A 20170-nucleotide genomic window follows, 5' to 3' on the forward strand; every position below is an offset into this window, starting at 1 on the left:
GGGCAAGCCAACAACAAACAATAACATGGGCAAGCCAAAAACAAACAATAACATTGGCAAGCCAACAACAAACAATAACATGGGCAAGCCTACAACCAACAACAACATGGGCAAGCCAACAACAAACAACAACATGGGCAAGCCAACAACAAACAACAACATGGGCAAGCCAACAACAAACAACAACATGGGCAAGCCAACAACAAACAATAACATGGGCAAGCCAACAACACAACAATAACATGGGCAAGCCAACAACAAACAACAACATGGGCAAGCCAACAACAAACAATAACATGGGCAAGCCAACAACAAACAACAACATGGGCAAGCCTACAACCAACAACAACATGGGCAAGCCAACAACAAACAACAACATGGGCAAGCCAACAACAAACAACAACATGGGCAAGCCAACAACAAACAACAACATGGGCAAGCCAACAACAAACAACAACATGGGCAAGCCAACAACAAACAACAACATGGGCGAGCCAACAACAAACAATAACATGGGCGAGCCAACAACCAACAATAACATGGGCAAGCCAACAACAAACAATAACATGGGCAAGCCAACAACCAACAATAACATGGGCAAGCCAACAACCAACAACAACATGGGCAAGCCGACAACAAACAACAACATGGGCAAGCCAACAACCAACAATAACATGGGACAATGTTTTCATTTGAGCACGATAAATGGCAACATTCAGATCAACCTGAATGTTGACCTGTGTGAATGTCAACCTGTGGTATATGGCCTATATACCATGGCTAAGGGCTGTATCCAGGCACTCCGCGTTGCGTTGTGCGTAAGAACAACCCTTAGCTGTGATATATTGGCCATATACCACACCGCCTCAATCCTTATTGCTTCAAACCTCTTAAGGATATTTTTTTGCCTAAAATCACATACCCAAATCTAACTGCCTGTAGCTCAGGCCCTGAAGCAAGGATATGCATATTTGTGATGCTATTTGAAAGGAAACATTTTGACGTTCAATTTGATGAAACAATTTTCCAAGTTCAAAACTGTGCACTCTCCTCAAACAATACCATGGTATTCTTTCACTGTAATAGCTACTGTAAATTGGACAGTTTTGATTAACAATAATTTAAGCTTTCTGAAATATCAGATATGTCTATTAGAGGTCGACCGATTAATCGGAATGGCCGATTATTCATAACAATTGTAAATCTGTATTTTTGGGCGCCGATTTTGCAGATTTATATACCTTTATTTAACTAGGCAAGTCAATCTGCCTTGTTCAGGGACAGAACCAGAGATTTTCACATTGTCAGCTCGGGGGATCCAATCTTGCAACCTTACGGTTAACTAGTCCAACGCTCTAACCACCTGCCTCTCATTGTCACTCCAAGAGGAGCCTGCCTGTTACGCGAATGCAGTAGAAGCCAAGGTAAGTTACTAGCTAGCATTAAACTTATCTTATAAAAAACAATCAATCAATCATAATCACTAGTTATAACTACACATGGTTGATGATATTACAACGTTGGGGGATGATTTAACAAAAGCTCATTTGCAAAAAACAGCACAATCGTTGGATGACTACCTAACCATAAACACCAATGCCTTTCGTGAAATCAATACACAGAAGTATATATTTTTAAACCTGCATATTTAGCTAAATGAAATCCAGGTTAGCAGGCAATATTAACCAGGTGAAATTGTGTTAACCAGGTGAAATTGTGTAATTTCTCTTGTGTTCATTGCACGCAGAGACAGGGTATATGCAACAGTTTGGAAAGCCTAGCTCATTGCGAATTAATTTGCCAGAATTTTACGTAATTGAACATTGAAGGTTGTGCAATGTAACAAGAATATTTATACTTAGGGATGCCACCCGTTAGATAAAATTCCTGAACGGTTCCGTATTTCACTGAAATAATAAACGTTTTGTTTTCGAAATGATAGTTTCCGGATTCGACCATATTAATGACCAAAGGATCGTATTTCTGTGTGTTATTATGTTATAATTAAGTCTAGAGCAGTCTGACTGAGCGAGCAGGCAGCAGCAGGCTCGTAAGCATTCATTCAAACAGAACTTTAGTGCGTTTTGCCAGCAGCTCTTCGCAAGCACAGCGCTGTTTATGTCTTCAAGCCTATCAGCTTAATGGCTGGTGTAACCGATGTGAAATGGTTAGCTAGTTAGCTGGGTGCGCGCTAATAGCGTTTCAGACGTCACTCGCTCTGAGACTTGGAGTAGTTATTCCCCTTGCTCTGCAAGGGCCGCGTCTTTTGTGGAGCTATGGGTAACGCTGCTTCGAGTGTGGCTGCTGTCGATGTGTTCCTGGTTCGAGCCCAGGTAGGAGTGAGGAGAGGGACAGAAGCTATACTGTTAGACTGGTATTACTATAGTGCCTATAAGAACATCCAACAGTCATAGGTATATGAAATAGAAATGGTATAGAGAGAAATAGTCATATTTCTATATTAACTACAACCTAAAACCTCTTAACTTAGAATACTGAAGTCTCGTGTTAAAAGGAACCACCAACTTTCATATGTTCTCATGTTCTGAGAAAGGAACTCAAACGTTAGCTTTTTTACATGGCAAATATTGCACTTTTACTTCTCCAACACTTTGTTTTTGCATTATTTAAAACAAATTGAACATGTTTCATTATTTAATTGAGGTTAAAATAAGTGTTCATTCAGAATTGTTGTAATTGTCATTATTACAAATAAATAAAAAATAATTGGACGATTAATCGGTATCGGCTTCTTTGGTCCTCCAATAATAGGTAACGGTATCGGTGTTGAAAAATCATAATCGGTCGACCTCTAATGTCTATATCCGGGGAAATGTTCTTGTTACTTACAACCTCATGCTAATCACATTAGCCTACATTAGCTCAACCATCCCGTGGGGAAACCCACCAATCCTGAAGTTTTAAATAGACCACAGACAGTCAACTCTTTATTCATTTTTTGTATTTCTTTTTTTTTCTCTTTCTGTTTTTATCCCTCTATTTCTTTATTTTTTCTTCTTCGTCTCTCTCACGTACACACAGGCCTGCAAACACAGGTGGCAGGTAACCAAGTGGTTAGAGCGTTGGGCCAGTAACTGAAAGGTTGCTAGTTTGAATACCTGAGTCGACAAGGTGAAAAGATCTGTCCTTGAGCAAGGCACTGAACAATAATTGCTCCAGGTTTGCCGTCAATAATGGCTGGTCCATGCCATGACCCCGCTCTCCGAGGGTGTCTCAGGGGGAGTGGGATATGCAAAAAATATATATATATTTTTTACAGGTTGCACACTTGTACATGTGTGAAACAGGACAAATATAAGCTCCCCCTATTTGACCTTTGACAGGACCCACCTCCCCAGTTTGGCTTCAATTGAGTGCAAATCCTCTGGAAATGCCCACTTCAGCCACCTGGCTTTTTTCTTCTCCTGGTTCCTTCCGCTGACATCTGTTCAGTATTACCAGGGTAATGACTGGTATTTTGTTCATAGTTCTGCCCAATCTAAGATGCTGCACAACAGCCTAGGTCATAGAAAACACAATTTGAAACACATTTCCCTCATAGAGCTTCTTTTGTTTTTCTAACTCGGGGGAGTGGCCGACTGGGCCAGAGTGAGTGTCTCTGTAGGGTAGCTAGATCGCCAAGCACAAGCTTGCTGTTCGCCTGCCTGCTGGTCATGGTTTTACTGTGTTTTTGTATGATGTCATCACACTGTTTGTCAGATGACATCATTCTTTCTGAAAACACTTTTTGATAGTTTATGAGTCTGAAGGAAGCAAGGGGATTAGATGTTTTTTCAGTATTGAATTGAAAGATGATATATATATAGTGTAGTGTGTGTATATATATATATATAACTAAGGATATGGAGAGATGCGTTTTTGCTTTGCATATAATGGCATAATATCCAAAAAGTGTCTGTGTTTGTGTCCTAACAAAGAGTGATAGTATACCTGATACACTCTGCCTTTAATTCATCCTAGTTCTTAATAAAAAAATGACATATCATTTGACTAAGCAATATATATTTTTTGATATATTCCTATATTAATGATAAGAGCTTTTTGTTTGACCTGACTGCTGTTGTGTGTCTGCAGAATGCTTGAGGATGACCTGAAGATCAGCAGTGACGAGGAAGATACTGAACAGCAGGTAAGATCCATCAACAACCATATAATTACAGTCTACTGTATCCGTGGTCTCGTTCTGAGTATCTCTGTCTGTGGTCTCGTTCTGAGTAGCTCTGTGTGTGGTCTCGTTCTGAGTATCTCTGCCTGTGGTGTCGTTCTGATTATCTATGTCTGTGGTGTGTGGTGTCATTCTGAGTATCTCTGTGTGTTGTTCTGAGTATCTCTGTGTCTGGTGTCTTTCTGAGTGTCTATGTCTATGGTGTGTGGTGTCGTTCTGAGTATCTCTGTGTGTGGTCTCGTTCTGAGTATCTCTGTCTGTGGTCTAGTTCTGATTATCTATGTCTGTGGTGTGTGGTGTCATTCTAAGTATCTCTGTGTGTGTTTCTGAGTATCTCTGTGTGTGGTGAATGGCGTCATTCTGAGCATCTTTGTATGTGGTGTCGTTCTGATTATCTATGTCTGTGGTGTGAGGTGTCATTCTAAGTATCTCTGTGTGTGTTTCTGAGTATCTCTTTGTGTGGTGAATGGTGTCATTCTGAGCATCTTTGTATGTGTTGTCGTTCTGAGTATCTCTGTGTGTGGTGTCGTTCTGAGTATCTCTGTGTGTGGTCTCATGCTGAGTATCTCTGTCTGTGGTCTCGTTCTGAGTATCTCTGTCTGTGGTCTCGTTCTGAGTATCTCTGTGTGTGGTGTCGTTCTGAGTATCTCTGTGTGTGGTCTCGTTCTGAGTATCTCTGTCTGTGGTCTCGTTCTGAGTATCTCTGTCTGTGGTCTCGTTCTGAGTATCTCTGTCTGTGGTCTCGTTCTGAGTATCTCTGTCTGTGGTCTCGTTCTGAGTATCTATGTCTGTGGTGTGTGGTCTCATTCTGAGTATCTCTGTGTGTGGTGTCGTTCTGAGTATCTCTGTCTGTGGTGTCGTTCTGAGTATCTCTGTCTGTGGTCTCGTTCTGAGTATCTCTGTCTGTGGTCTCGTTCTGAGCATATCTGTCTGTGGTGTCATTCTGATTATCTATGTCTGTGGTGTGTGGTGTCATTCTAAGTATCTCTGTGTGTGGTTCTGAGTATCTCTGTGTGTGGTGAATGGTGTCATTCTGAGCATCTTTGTATGTGTTGTCATTCTGAGTATCTCTGTGTGTGGTGTGTGGTTTCTTTTTGAGTATACAGTTGAAGTCGGAAGTTTACACACACCTTAGCCAAATACATTTAAACTCAGTTTTTCACTATATTTTGGGTAGCCTTCCACAAGCTTCCCACAATAAGTTGGGTGATTTGTGGCCCATTTCTCTTGACAGACATGGTGTAACTGAGTCAGGTTTGTAGGCCTTCTTGCTCGCACGCACTTTTTCAGTTCTGCCCACAAATGTTCTATAGGATTGAGATCAGGGCTTTGTGATGGCCACTCCAATACCTTGACTTTGTTGTCCTTAAGGCATTTTGCCACAACTTTGTAGATTTCACAAAGTAGTTGTCCGAACCAACTTGCCAAAACTATAGTTTGTTAACAAGACATTTGTGGAGTGGTTTAAAAACTAGTTTTAATGACTCTAACCTAAGTGTATGTTAACTTCCGACTTCAACTGTATCTGTTTGTGGTGTCATTCTGAGCCAGATAATAACAGAACCGTTAGATGAGTAAATTAGCGATGGCTCTCTCATTGTGCTTCTTGGTATTGTTGCCATAGCTATCATCCAAACAGGGCCTTTGAGCCGTTGGTAGTTTAATGATAGTTATTACACATTAAAGTCATTATACCCAGGGCTCTACTAGTGCTCTACTAACAGTAATACACTCCTATATTTGTGTGTGTGTGGGGGGGGGTTGGGGGTTCGGTCGCGCATCTCTGTATGTTTATAAGTGGCTTATGTCAAATGAGTCCATGGTACATTAGCGTGCTGTCATCGCCTTCAGTACAGCAGCAGTGTCTGTCCCCAAATAAACACACATTAGTCTGCCTGATCCCCTACTTCCTGTTTCATACACAACAACACAGATAAAAAACCAAGCACTTCCCCTCCTTATATAAGCAACAAGGGTCAGCCCGCACACACGCGTACACTTCAGTTAAGCCCAACAACAACTGCTCCCCGTGCACCAATGACGTGGACATATTTTGGTTGAAGGCAGTCAGTTGTACAACTGACTAGGTATCCTTTTCTCTTCCCTATTTCCCTTCCCTACACGTACACACGTACGCAGGAGGGAGCTGGGGAGAAGCTAGAGGGGGCTGGGGAGAAGCTGGAGGGGGCTGGGGAGAAGCAGGAGGGAGCTGGGGAGAAGCTGGAGGGGCTGGGGAGAAGCTGGAGGGAGCTGGGGGAGAAGCAGGAGGGAGTTGGGGAGAAGCTAGAGGGGGCTGGGGAGAAGCTGGAGGGGGCTGGGGAGAAGCAGGAGGGAGCTGGGGAGAAACTGGAGGGAGCTGGGGCGAAGCAGGATGGGGCTGGGGAGAAGCTGGAGGGGGCTGGAGGGAGCTAGGGAGAAGCAGGAGGGAGCTGGGGAGAAGCAAGAGGGAGCTGGGGAGAAGCAAGAGGGAGCTGGGGAGAAACAGGAGGAAGCTGGGGAGAAGCAGGATGGGGCTGGGGAGATGCTGGAGGGAGCTGGGGAGAAGCTGGAGGGAGCTGGGGAGAAGCAGGAGGGAGCTGGGGAGAAGCTGGAGGGAGCTGGGGAGAAGCTGGAGGGAGCTGGGGAGAAGCTGGAGGGGGCTGGGGAGAAGCTGGGGGAGCTGGGGAGAAGCAAGGGGGAGCTGGGGAGAAGCAAGAGGGAGCTGGGGAGAAAGCAGGAAGGGGCTGGGGAGAAGCTGGAGGGGGCTGGGGAGAAGCTGGAGGGGGCTAGGGAGAAGCAGGAGGGAGCTGGGGAGAAGCTGGAGGGAGCTGGGGAGAAGCTGGAGGAAGCTGGGGAGAAGCTGGAGGGAGCTAGGGAGAAGCAGGAGGGAGCTGGGGAGGAGCAAGAGGGAGCTGGGGAGAAGCAGGAGGGAGCTGGGGAGAAGCAAGAGGGAGCTGGGGAGAAGCAAGAGGGAGCTGGGGAGAAGCAGGATGGAGCTGGGGAGAAGCAGGAGGGAGCTGGGGAGAAGCAGGATGGGGCTGGGGAGAAGCAGGAGGGGGCTGGGGCGAAGCAGGAGGGAGCTGGGGAGAAGCTGGAGGGGCTGGGGAGAAGCTGGAGGGAGCTGGGGAAGAAGCAGGAGGGAGCTGGGGAGAAGCAGGATGGGGCTGGGGAGAAGCAGGATGGGGCTGGGGAGAAGCTGGAGGGAGCTGGGGAGAAGCAGGATGGAGCTGGGGAGAAGCAGGATGGGGCTGGGGAGAAGCAGGATGGGGCTGGGGTGAAGCTGGAGGGAGCTGGGGAGAAGCAGGATGGGGCTGGGGAGAAGCAGGATGGGGCTGGGGAGAAGCAGGATGGGGCTGGGGGAAGCAGGATGGGGCTGGGGAGAAGCTGGAGGGAGCTGGGGAGAAGCAGGATGGGGCTGGGGAGAAGCAGGATGGGGCTGGGGAGAAGCTGGAGGGAGCTGGGGAGAAGCAGGATGGATCTGGGGAGAAGCAGGATGGGGCTGGGGAGAAGCAGGATGGGGCTGGGGAGAAGCAGGATGGGGCTGGGGAGAAGCTGGAGGGAGCTGGGGAGAAGCAGAATGGGGCTGGGGAGAAGCAGGATGGGGCTGGGGAGAAGCAGGATGGGGCTGGGGAGAAGCTGGAGGGAGCTGGGGAGAAGCAGGATGGGGCTGGGGAGAAGCTGGAGGGAGCTGGGGAGAAGCAGGATGGGGCTGGGGAGAAGCAGGATGGGGCTGGGAAGAAGCAGGATGGGGCTGGGGAGAAGCAGGAGGGAGCTGGGGAGAAGCAGGATGGAGCTGGGGAGAAGCAGGATGGGGCTGGGGAGAAGCTGGAGGAGCTGGGGAGAAGCTGGAGGGAGCTGGGGAGAAGCAGGATGGGGCTGGGGAGAAGCTTGAGGGAGCTGGGGAGAAGCAGGAGGGAGCTGGGGAGAAGCAGGATGGGGCTGGGAAGAAGCAGGAGGGAGCTCGGGAGAAGCAGGAGGGAGCTGGGGAGAAGCAGGATGGGGCTGGGAAGAAGCAGGATGGGGCTGGGGAGAAGCAGGAGGGAGCTGGGGAGAAGCAGGATGGAGCTGGGGAGAAGCAGGATGGGGCTGGGGAGAAGCTGGAGGGGGCTGGGGAGAAGCAGGAGGGAGCTGGGGAGAAGCAGGATGGGGCTGGGAAGAAGCAGGAGGGAGCTCGGGAGAAGCAGGAGGGAGCTGGGGAGAAGCTGGATGGGGCTTGGGAGAAGCTGGAGGGAGCTGGCGAGAAGCTGGAGGGAGTTGGGGAGAAGCAAGAGAGAGCTGGGGAGAAGCAGGATGGGGCTGGGGAGAAGCTGGAGGGGGATGAGGAGAAGCTGCAGCAGTCATTTTGTGCCTGTATAGTGCCTATAAAGCAATTAGTATCAGCCCAGGCTCTCTGCTGCCTTTTTCACTCTCTCATCCCTTTCTCTCTCCTATCTTCTCTCTCACCATCTCTCTTTTTTCTCCCTCTCTGTCTCCCTCCCCTTTCTGTCCTTCTCTCAAATCCTTGTGTGTTGCACACAGCCCAGCTCTGGTGCTGTTTTGACAATTGACAGAGTAGAAAGGTCAGCTTTGCCCTACCTCAGACAAATCACCTGGCACGGGGGAGTAGGGCTGTGGTCCTCAGGGGGTAGAGGGGGGCCAGGAGGGGGAGGAGGAACATGCTGTGGCCAGACTACCACCTCTGACCTCGCTGTTATTCAGCTACCTGGTACTATTCATCAGCTACCTGGTACTATTCATCAGCTTCCTGGTACTATTCATCAGCTACCTGGTGCTATTCATCAGCTACCTGGTGCTATTCATCAGCTACCTGGTACTATTCATCAGCTACCTGGTGCTATTCATCAGCTACCTGGTACTATTTATCAGCTACCTAGTAATGTTCATCAGCTACCTGGTACTATTCATTAGCTACCTGGTACTATTCCTCAGCTACCTGGTGCTATTCATCAGCTACCTGGTACTATTCATCAGCTACCTGGTGCTATTCATCAGCTACCTGGTACTATTCATCAGCTACCTGGTATTATTCATCAGCTACCTGGTACTATTCATCAGCTACCTGGTACTATTCATCAGCTACCTGGTGCTATTCATTAGCTACCTGGTACTATTCATCAGCTACCTGGTGCTATTCATCAGCTACCTGGTACTATTCATCAGCTACCTGGTGCTATTCATCAGCTACCTGGTACTATTCACCAGTTACCTGGTACTATTCATCAGCTACCTGGTACTATTCATCAGCTACCTGGTACTATTCATCAGCTACCTGGTGCTATTCATCAGCTACCTGGTGCTATTCATTTGCTACCTGGTACTATTCATCAGCTACCTGGTACTATTCATCAGCTACCTGGTACTATTCATCGGTGACCAACACCTCACACCATTTTGTTACTTTTCCTTTGGGCATTCATTAAAAGTACTTCCTTCCCTCTTCCCTTTGTCTACCGGAACTCACTGGAGATTTTCTGGCTGTGTGTGTATTTTAGGAGAAAAAAATGTATACTCAATTGTGAGAATGTTCCATTGCTCAGTTCAGCAGCAGCACAAAGGAGCATTGAGGACTGTTCTTAATTAGCCAGGGTTTTGTTGCCCAGTTTCTTCAGCAAATACCACAGTGAAAGGGCCAACCAAATGAAAACATTCTCCCCTAAATCAACAGCCATGTTGTCATTCAGATGTCCCGGTGGATTAAGAAGAAATCTAGTCTTCACAAACAGTGGTGTTTTTATTTACGTTAGCTGGCTTTCTCCCTAATGATAAAATAGCTCCCCCTACCCAGAATGAATAGGATACTGCTGTGATCACCATAGATGGAGGGGAAACTAATGGAAGTATTTTGACAAGGGGTATCGAAGTTCAATGACATCATTGAGAAAGAGACACAGAGAGTGAGACACACACAGACAGAGCAGAGACACACACACACACAGACAGAGGAGAGACACACAGTGACACACATAGAAAGACACATACAGAGAGCCACACAGAGAGACAGAGACACAGACAGATGAAGGTGGATGGTTGAGTGAAGAGGATTGTTCATCTGATTGATATCTATATTCTTGGATCATCAAATGCTGATCTAAAGCAAACCTTTATGCCTTCTCATTTAGCGTGATCTCACAACAGCGCTAATGCCTCTCAATCAGACCACCACAGGTTGAAAACTAATTGAGGGTATACATCACTGTCTGTCTGTTGGAATGATGTGGTGTATCTCTATAGCTGCAGGCAATGAGCCAGTAAAGTCAATAGAAGTGCATCTCTCGCTTTGTCTTTTGAATATTGTTGAATTCCTCAAAACCTTCATGAAAATCTTGCTTTATTCTGTGTTGCATTCCTCTTGGTGATACAGAAAAGCACTTGATCATGTCTGGCCTTTTTAGGCTAATTTGATCATCACCAGCACAGCTCCTCCAGCCCCCCCTTTCTCCTTAGCGATAACCACCCCTTGCGTTTCCCACACAAGTACATGCACACACACACACACACACACACACACACACACACACACACACACACACACACACACACACACACACACACACACACACACACACACACACACACACACACACACACACACACACACACACACAAACAACCCCTGAAATGAATGCTCAAAGTCGCCTCATAAGCATGAAAAAAGCTCCAGCAGCCATTTAAACAGTTTGCCAGAGTACAAACTAGCAGCCATGCCCCCAGCTGCGTTGCCTAGCAACCTGGGAATGGGGAAGAAGGATGGAAGCTGCCCAAATCCCTGTGGAGAGGGAAACAGCAGTAAGAGAGCAGTTGACAGATGATCTGACTTGTTTCATCTGATATACTGTGAAGATCACTGGCTGCTTTCATCAATGATAAATGGACTGTACACAGATCAATGGTCACAGCAATAACCTTTGCCTTGCCAGTGTGTTGCTGTGGGCCTGTCTGTGTCTTGGTGGTATCCTGGACAGGTTGTGGTGGTGGGCCTGTCTGTGTCTTGGTGGTATCCTGGACAGGTTGTGGTGGTGGGCCTGTCTGTGTCTTGGTGGTATCCTGGACAGGTTGTGGTGGTGGGCCTGTCTGTGTCTTGGTGGTATCCTGGACAGGTTGTGGTGGTGGGCCTGTCTGTGTCTTGGTGGTATCCTGGACAGGTTGTGGGGGTGGTGGCCAAAAGCTTTACTACTCTGTGCCAAGGGGTTTTATTTGTATACCTTGCTCAAGCACTCTTTAACTTGTCATTAATCAGCATGTTGTGGGCTACATCACAGTGTGGGCTACATCACAGTGTGGGCTACATCACAGTGTGGGCTACATCACAGTGTGGGCTACATCACAGTGTGGGCTACATCACAGTGTGGGCTACATCACAGTGTGGGCTACATCACAGTGTGGGCTACATCACAGTGTGGGCTACATCACAGTGCGGGCTACATCACAGTGCGGGCTACATCACAGTGCGGGCTACATCACAGTGTGGGCTACATCACAGTGTGGGCTACATCACAGTGTGGGCTACATCACAGTGTGGGCTACATCACAGTGTGGGCTACATCACAGTGCGGGCTACATCACAGTGCAGGCTACATCACAGTGCGGGCTACATCACAGTGCGGGCTACATCACATTGCGGGCTACATCACAGTGTGGGCTACATCACAGTGTGGGCTACATCACAGTGTGGGCTACATCACAGTGCGGGCTACATCACAGTGCGGGCTACATCTCAGCTTGGGCTACATCACATTGCGGGCTACATCATATTTTCAAGACTATACCAATAGAGTAGCAGTGACAGTCCTCTCCATGTGCACCCTTCATTCTGCATGTGGAATTGATTTCCACTGAACTGTCATCGGAGAGGAAACACTTCAATGTCAATTTGTTTGTTACAATGTGTTGTTGTCCTTGTATAGGGAATACATTTTTATTTTTTTTATTTTTTTATTTCACCTTTATTTAACCAGGTAGGCTAGTTGAGAATAAGTTCTCATTTACAACTGCGACATGGCCAAGATAAAGTATAGCAGTGTGAACAGACAACACAGAGTTACACATGGAGTAAACAATTAACAAGTCAATAACACAGTAGAAAAAAAGGGGAGTCTATATACATTGTGTGCAAAAGGCATGAGGAGGTAGGCGAATAATTACAATTTTGCAGATTAACACTGGAGTGATAAATGATCAGATGTTCATATACAGGTAGAGATATTGGTGTGCAAAAGAGCAGAAAAGTAAATAAATAAAAACAGTATGGGGATGAGGTAGGTAAAAATGGGTGGGCTATTTACCGATAGACTATGTACAGCTGCAGCGATCGGTTAGCTGCTCAGATAGCAGATGTTTGAAGTTGGTGAGGGAGATAAAAGTCTCCAACTTCAGTGATTTTTGCAATTCGTTCCAGTCACAGGCAGCAGAGAACTGGAACGAAAGGCGGCCAAATGAGGTGTTGGCTTTAGGGATGATCAGTGAGATACACCTGCTGGAGCGCGTGCTACGGATGGGTGTTGCCATCGTGACCAGTGAACTAAGATAAGGCGGAGCTTTACCTAGCATGGACTTGTAGATGACCTGGAGCCAGTGGGTCTGGCGATGAATATGTAGCGAGGGCCAGCCGACTAGAGCATACAGGTCGCAGTGGTGGGTGGTATAAGGTGCTTTAGTGACAAAACGGATGGCACTGTGATAAACTGCATCCAGTTTGCTGAGTAGAGTGTTGGAAGCAATTTTGTAGATGACATCGCCGAAGTCGAGGATCGGTAGGATAGTCAGTTTTACTAGGGTAAGTTTGGCGGCGTGAGTGAAGGAGGCTTTGTTGCGGAATAGAAAGCCGCCTCTTGATTTTTGATTGGAGATGTTTGATATGAGTCTGGAAGGAGAGTTTACAGTCTAGCCAGACACCTAGGTACTTATAGATGTCCACATATTCAAGGTCGGAACCAATCAGGGTGGTGATGCTGGTCAGGCGTGCGGGTGCAGGCAGCGAACGGTTGAAAAGCATGCATTTGGTTTTACTAGCGTTTAAGAGCAGTTGGGGGAGAGGGGGGTGACAAATCCTCATAGTATTAAATTGCTGTCACCTGTCTGTGCTTCCAATCAGTATCAGGTGTCAATGATAGTAGGTAAAATAGTAGTAGGTCTCTAAACCTCTCTCTGCTAATGTAGTAGATCTCTAGAACCTTCTCTGCTACTCTAGTAGGTCTCTAAGACAGTCTCTGTTATTGTAGTAGGTCTCTAAAACCATCTACTCTGCTGTAGTAGGTCTCTAAAACCCTCTCTGCTACTGTAGTAGGTCTCAAACCATATATTCTACTGTAGTAAGCCTCTAAAAACCATCTATTCTACTGTAGTATGTCTCTAAAACCCTCTATTCTACTGTAGTAGGTCTCTAAAACCATCTATTCTACTGTAGTAGGTCTCTAAAGCCCTCTATTCTACTGTAGTACGTCTCTAAAACCATCTATTCTGCTGTAGTAGGTCTCTAAAACCATATATTCTGCTGTAGTAGGTCTCTAAAACCATCTATTCTACTGTAGTAGGTCTCTAAAACCATATATTCTGCTGTAGTAGGTCTCTAAAACCATCTATTCTGCTGTAATAGGTCTCTAAAACCATCTATTCTACTGTAGTAGGTCTCTAAAACCATCTATTCTGCTGTAGTGAGTCTCTAAAACCATCTATTCTACTGTAGTAGGTCTCTAAAACCATATATTCTACTGTAGTAGGTCTCTACAAACTATCTATTCTGCTGTAGTAGGTCTCTAAAACCCTCTATGATACTGTAGTAGGTCTCTAAAACCATTTATTCTGCTGTAGTAGGTCTCTAAACCCATCTATGCTACTGTAGTAGGTCTCTAAAACCCTCTATGCTACTGTAGTAGGTCTCTAAAACCATATATTCTGCTGTAGTAGGTCTCTAAAACAATCTATTCTACTGTAGTAGGTCTCTAAAACCAGCTATGCTACTGTAGTAGGTCTCTAAAACCCTCTCTTCTACTCTAATAGGTCTCTTCTACTTTAGTAGGTCTCTAAAAACCTAATCTGGACAGTCTCTAAACTCCTCTCTGCTACTGTAATAGGTCTCTAAACCCTCTCTGCTAATCTGGTAGGTCTCTAAAACCCTCTCTGTTAATATGGTAGGTCTCTAAAACCCTCTCTGCTACTGTAGTAGGTCCCTGCTACTCTAGTAGGTCTCTAAAACCCTCTCTGCTACTCTAATAGGTCTCTGCTACTTTAGTAGGTCTCTAAAAACCTAATCTGGTCGGTCTCTAAACCCCTCTCTGCTACTGTAGTAGGTCTCTAAACCCTCTCTGCTACTCTAATAGGTATCTTCTACTTTAGTAGGTCTCTAAAAACCTAATCTGGTCGGTCTCTAAACCCCTCTCTGCTACTGTAGTAGGTCTCTAAACCCTCTCTGCTACTCTAATAGGTCTCTTCTACTTTAGTAGGTCTCTAAAAACCTAATCTGGTCGGTCTCTAAACCCCTCTCTTCTACTGTAGTAGGTCTCTAAACCCTCTCTGCTAATCTGGTAGGTCTCTAAAACCCTCTCTGTTAATATGGTAGGTCTCTAAAACCCTCTCTGCTACTGTAGTAGGTCCCTGCTACTCTAGTAGGTCTCTAAAACCCTCTTTGCTACTGTAGTAGGTCCCTGCTACTCTAGTAGGTCTCTAAAACCCTCTTTGCTACTGTAGTAGGTCCCTGCTACTCTAGTAGGTCTCTAAAACCCTCTTTGCTACTGTAGTAGGTCCCTGCTACTCTAGTAGGTCTCTAAAACCCTCTTTGCTACTGTAGTAGGTCCCTGCTACTCTAGTAGGTCTCTAAAACCCTATTTGCTACTGTAGTAGGTCCCTGCTACTCTAGTAGGTCTCTAAAACCCTCTTTGCTACTGTAGTAGGTCCCTGCTACTCTAGTGTGTCTCTAAAAACCCATCCTTAGAAATCACACAGTTGTTTTTTCCTCCAACCAGCATTGATCGAGCGGTTTACGCCTCACTGATCTCTTTAATCATTCACATTCCTCCATTCAAAGAGAAGGGGGGGATGAACAGACGAAACAGACTAAGAGGAAAGTGCGTGTTTGAGTGCCTATGATGATGAGGCTGATTTCTTTCATCCCTGGGCCGGGATCCATCCCTCCTGTTATCCTTCCTCCAGTTTGGGGCTATTTGTGCTGATCTCTCAGTGGTCCAGAGAGATGGGTATCACTATCCATCACATACTTCATGTTCGGTTCTGTACAGCAACTAACAGGACTGTGTTGTGTTACTGTTTTCACAGGCAGCTGAGAAGCCCAAGCCCAGAAGTGCACCTCTCAGGTACGTGGCAGATCATGTTGAACTGGCAGCATTGTGTGGAAGTGTCTCTGTAATGCATGTTATTGCAATGCATGGTATTGGATGGTGTTACATCCTGTTCTTTGCGTACTGGGTTGCAAATGATCAGTTTGATACGTAATCAGTAACTGTTTATATCACACTTCTTCAGATCATTGCGCTGTATAGTTTAATTACATGTATCTTTCTCCGGTGTGTTGTAATTGTAGAGACATGATTTAGAGTGTGAAGATGAGGTTTATCGTCAGCATATTGAAATTACTACACTGTAGAATTTAACAGAGAGGAAGAAAACAGGCTAAGTATAGAAATGTATAATTGCCTGCCGTATACACAGACACAACTACGAGGTGTGATCCAGTGGCTGTTCTTCATGAATAATAATCGTGTAGAAGAGTAGCACAGAGGATGTACTAAATTTAAATACTGCTAGCATTTTATTTTATCGGTTTAGATATTATATGACCCGCAGGCCTGAAGCAGTTTTTCTCCCCTGTGCGGAGCAGAGCAGAGCTGCGCGGGTTGACACCTTGTCTGGGCTCCCCAGTCTGGGTGCATTAATATGCATGGAGCAGGAGAAGTATGGGTGTTCTATCATCTCTAATCATGGGAGTATTATGGCTGCTGTGTGAATGGGCTCATTAAGGAAGACAGCGTGAAACATGGCCTCCAGCTCTTTCTCAGAAAGTGACTCTGGGAGTGGAGATGCTGCGAGCACTCCCCCGGCCATGCCGCCCCTGGAACAACACACACACACTCACACACAGACACACACGCTCGCGCACCTACAGTGCCTTCAGAAATTATTCATTACTCTTAAATTATTTCACTTTTTTGTGTTACAGACGGATTTCAAAATGGATTAAAAAATAAATTAATCTCACCCATCTACACACAATACCCCATATTGACAAAGTGAAAACATGTTTTTTGACAATTTTAGCAAATTTATTGGATATTAAATACAGAAAAAATATTATTTACATAAGTATTCACACACTTGAATCAGTACATGTTAGAATCCCCTTTGGCAGTGATTACAGCTGTGAGTCTCTAAGAGCTTTGCACACCTGGATTGTACAATATTTGCAAATGTTTATTTTTTAATTCTATAAGCTCTGTCAAGTTTGTTGTTGATCCTTGCTAGATAGCCATTTCTCAAGTCTTGCCATAGATTTTTAAGCCAATTTAAGTAAAAACTGTTACTAGGCCACTCAGGAACATTCAATGTTGTCTTGGTAAGCAACTCCAGTGTATTTTTGGCTTTGAGTTTTAGGTTATTGTCTTGCTGAAAGGTGAATTTATCTCCCAGTGTCTGTTGGAACCATGTTTTCCTCTAGGATTTTTCCTGTGGTTAGCTCCATTCCATTTATTTTTTATCCTGAAAAACTCCCCAGTCCTTAATGATTACAATCATACCCATAACATGATGCAGCCACCACCGTGTTTGAAAATATGAAGACTGGTATTCAGTGATGTGTTGTGTTGGATTTGCCCACAATTTTCTTTTGCAGTTTTACTTTAGTGCCTTATTGCAAACAGGATGCATGTTTTGGAAAAGTTGTATTCTATACAGGCTACCTTCTTATCACTCTGTCATTTATCTTACTATTGTGGAGTATCTACAATGTTGTTGATCCATTACAGCCATTAACTGCTCGACTGAGGGACCTAACAGATAATTGTATGTGTGGAGTACAGAGATGCGGTAGTCATTTAAATATGATGTTAAATACTATTAATGCACACAGAATGAGTGCATGCAAATTATTATGTGACTTGTTAAGCACATTTAGACTTACGCACACACGCACACACACACATACAGTTGAAGTCAGAAGTTTACATACACCTTAGCCAAATACATTTGAACTCAGTTTTTCACAATTCCTGACATTTAATCCTCGTAAAAATCCCCTGTCTCAGATCGGTTAGGATCACCACTTTATTTTAAGAATTTGAAATGTCAGACAAATAGTAGAGAGAATGATTTATTTCAGCTTTTATTTATTTCATCACATTCCCAGTGGGTCAGAAGTTTACATACACTCAATTAGTATTTGGTTGCATTGCCTTTAAATTGTTTAATTTGGGTCAAACATAATTTCGGGTAGCCTTCCACAATAAGTTGGGTGAATTTTGGCCAATTCCTCCTGACAGAGCTGGTGTAACTGAGTCAGGTTTCTAGGCCTCCTTGCTCGCACACGCTTTTTCAGTTCTGCCTTCAAAATGTCTATAGGATTAAGCTTAGGTCTTTGTGATGGCCACTCCAATACCTTAACTTTGTTGTCCTTAAGCCATTTTGCCACAACTTTGGAAGTGTGCTTGGGGTCAATGTCCATTTGGAAGACCCATTTGCGACCAAGCTTTAACTTACTGACACTCGTCTTGATATGTTGCTTCACTATATCCACGTAATTGTCCATCCTCATGTTGCCATCTATTTTGAGAAGTGCATCAGTCCCTTCTGCAGCAAAGCACCCCCACCATATGATGTTGCCACAATATGCTTCACGGTTGGGATGGTGTTCTTCAGCTTGCAAGCCTCCCCCTTTTTCCTCCAAACATAACGATGGTCATTATGGCCAAACAGTTCTATTTTTGTTTCATCAGACCAGAGGACATTTCTCCAAAAAGTATTATCTTTGTCCCCATGTGCAGTTGCAAACCATAGTCTGGCTTTTTTGGAGCAGTGGCTTCTTCCTTGCTGAGCGGCCTTTCAGGTTATGTCGATATAGGACTCGTTTTACTGTGGATATAGATACTTTTGTACCTGTTTCATCCAGCATCTTCACAAGGTCCTTTGCTGTTGTTCTGGGATTGATTTGCAATTTTTGCACCAAAGTATGTTAATTTCTAGGAGACAGAATGCGTCTGCTTCCTGAGCGGTATGACGGCTGCGTGGTCCCATGGTGTATATACTTGCGTACTATTGTTTATACATATGAACGTGGTACCTTCAGGCATTTGAAAATTGCTCCCATGGATGAACCAGACGTTTGGAGGTCAACAATTTTAAATACATCCACAGGTACACCTCCAATTTTCTCAAATTATGTCGAAAGCCATGACATAATTTCTTTGAATTCTCCAAGCTGTTTAAAGGCACAGTCAACTTAGTGTATGTAAACTTCTGACCCACTATAATTGTGATACAGTGAATTATAAGTGAAATAATCTGTCTGTAAGCAATTGTTGGAAAAATTACTTGTTTCATGCACAAAGTAGTCCTAACCGACTTGCCAAAACTATAGTTTGTTAACAAGAAATGTGTGGAGTGGTTGAAAAACAAGTTTTAATGACTCCAACCTAAGTGTATGTAAACTTCTGACTTAAATGTAAACTGTAAATACCCTGTACATACACACATACACAGAGGAGAGCTACCCACAAGCTACCTCGGACAGCACACTAGTAGTACCCCTAATTCTACACACAACCCCCTAATTCTACACACAACCTCTAGCACTACACACACACCCTAATACTACGCACAACCCCAATACTACACACAACCCCAATACTACACACAACCCCTAACATTACACACAACCCCTAATTCTACACACAACCCCATAACACTACACACTGCCCCTCGCAATACACACAACAACTAACACTACACACTACCCCTAATAGTACACACAACCCTAGCACTACACACAACCCCTAACGCTACACCCATCCCCTAGCACAACACACAGCCCCTAGCACGACACACAACCCCTAACACTACACAGGAATCCCTAAAACTACACACAACCCCTGACACTACACACAACCCCTGTCATTACACACAACCCCATAACACTACACACTGCCCCTCGCAATACACACAACAACTAACACTACACACTACCCCTAATAGTACACACAACCCTAGCACTACACACAACCCCTAACGCTACACCCAACCCCTAGCACAACACACAACCCCTAGCATGACACACAACCCCTAACACTACACAGGAATCCCTAAAACTACTCACAAACCCTGACACTACACACAACCCCTATCATTACACACAACCCCATAACACTACACGCAGCCCCTAGCTCTACACACAACCCCATAACACTACACACAACCCCTAATATGACACACAACCCCTATACTACACACAACCCCTAATACTACACACAGCCCATAATACTACACACAACCTTTTGCACTACACACAACCTCCAGCACTACACACAACCCCTAATACTCAACACAACCCCATAACACTACACGCAGGCCCTAGCTCTACACACAACTCCTAACTCTATCCACAACCCCTAACATTACACACAGCCCATAACACTACACACAACCTTTAGCACTACACACAACCCATAATACTAAACACAACCCCTAACATTACACACAACCCCTAATATTACACACAACCCCTAGCACTACACACAACCCCTAATACTACACACAACCCCTAGCACTACACACAATCCCTAATACTACACACAACCCCTAGCATTACACACAACCCCTAATACCAAACACAACCCGATATTACTACACACAACCCCTAATACTACACACAACCCCTAATACTACACACAACCCCTATCACTACACACAACCCATTAAACTACACACAACCCCTAGCACTACACACAACCCCTAACACTACACACAATCCCTAACACTACACACAACCCCTAACACTACACACAACCC

General features: G+C 45.1%; 1 protein-coding gene across 1 annotated transcript in view; it reads left to right on the top strand.

Annotated features, from left to right (window-relative positions):
• Positions 1 to 20170, top strand: part of aff2 (AF4/FMR2 family, member 2) — a 320904-nt gene that overhangs the window by 226395 nt on the left and 74339 nt on the right. The window contains exons 10-11 of the mRNA XM_046323313.1: positions 4096 to 4150; positions 15434 to 15471. Of these exons, the coding sequence (XP_046179269.1) occupies positions 4096 to 4150; positions 15434 to 15471 (93 nt within the window). The remainder of the gene's footprint in view (positions 1 to 4095; positions 4151 to 15433; positions 15472 to 20170) is intronic.

Source organism: Oncorhynchus gorbuscha, linkage group LG23, assembly GCF_021184085.1.
Source record: "Oncorhynchus gorbuscha isolate QuinsamMale2020 ecotype Even-year linkage group LG23, OgorEven_v1.0, whole genome shotgun sequence".
NCBI classification, from domain to species: Eukaryota; Metazoa; Chordata; class Actinopteri; order Salmoniformes; family Salmonidae; genus Oncorhynchus; species Oncorhynchus gorbuscha.